Consider the following 864-nt stretch of genomic DNA (forward strand, 5'->3'; position numbering starts at 1 on the left):
AATAGGGTTGACAGGAGGATCTGGTGGTTAACCGTGTCAAAAGCAGCGGACAGATCCAGAGAGATAAGTATTGAAGATTTGGAAGCCGCTCTTGCCAGTCTTAGGCCTTCAACAACTGAGAGCAAGGCAGTCTCGGTCGAATATCTACTTCTGAAACCAGACTCTTATTTTGTTTGACAGCACTATTTCTAACATATTTGCATAAGTAAAAACTATTTACTTACAGTGGTGTCCAAAATGATTAGAACACTAGTATTTTCAGCAGCTAAAAAATGGTTTTAAGTCAGTTATTTCTCTTTTGCTGCAGTGGGTCAGTAGGAAACATCAGTTTACATTTCCAAACAATCATTTTGCCATTAATTGCAGTAGGAAATATCAGTTTGCATTTCCAAACATTCCTTTTGCCATTAATTGTAATAATCCAGTGAAATTTTTGTGCTCCACACAGAGATCTGATCTGATCATCATCAGTCTGTCTGGAATGACATGAAGAAACAGAACAAACGGAGACAGACTCAATCTGAAGGTGAAGACCTTTCCACAGCTGTTGGTGAGCGATGCCAGCGAGGACAGCAAACACTCGTTAGTGGTGCGAAACTTCTGCGTGACGGTGGGCAGATCCTGCTCCAGAGACGCCTTCTGACTGTAGTGCTGCGACAGCTCTGCTCACACACCACACACACACACGCACGCACGCACACACACCACACACGTACACACACACAGCGTTTAAGACTAGTCAGTAAAGAAGATTTAAGGAATAAATTGAAGGGAACACAATATGTCAATACGTTCTCTAAATCTACACGTCTAGACCAGGGGTCTCCAACCTTTTTTACACCGCGGGCCGGTGACGTTTTGAAA

At 42.8% G+C, this 864-nt stretch overlaps 1 protein-coding gene across 1 annotated transcript in view; it reads right to left on the minus strand.

The window, feature by feature from the left end:
- Positions 1 to 864, minus strand: part of ppp1r21 (protein phosphatase 1, regulatory subunit 21) — a 30,638-nt gene that overhangs the window by 13,217 nt on the left and 16,557 nt on the right. Inside the window, exon 11 of the mRNA XM_016523479.1 lies at positions 535 to 662. Coding sequence (XP_016378965.1) covers positions 535 to 662 — 128 coding nt within the window. The remainder of the gene's footprint in view (positions 1 to 534; positions 663 to 864) is intronic.

The sequence above is a fragment of the Sinocyclocheilus rhinocerous genome, unplaced genomic scaffold, assembly GCF_001515625.1.
Source record: "Sinocyclocheilus rhinocerous isolate Xijiao unplaced genomic scaffold, SAMN03320098_v1.1 scaffold1381, whole genome shotgun sequence".
Lineage (NCBI taxonomy): Eukaryota > Metazoa > Chordata > Actinopteri > Cypriniformes > Cyprinidae > Sinocyclocheilus > Sinocyclocheilus rhinocerous.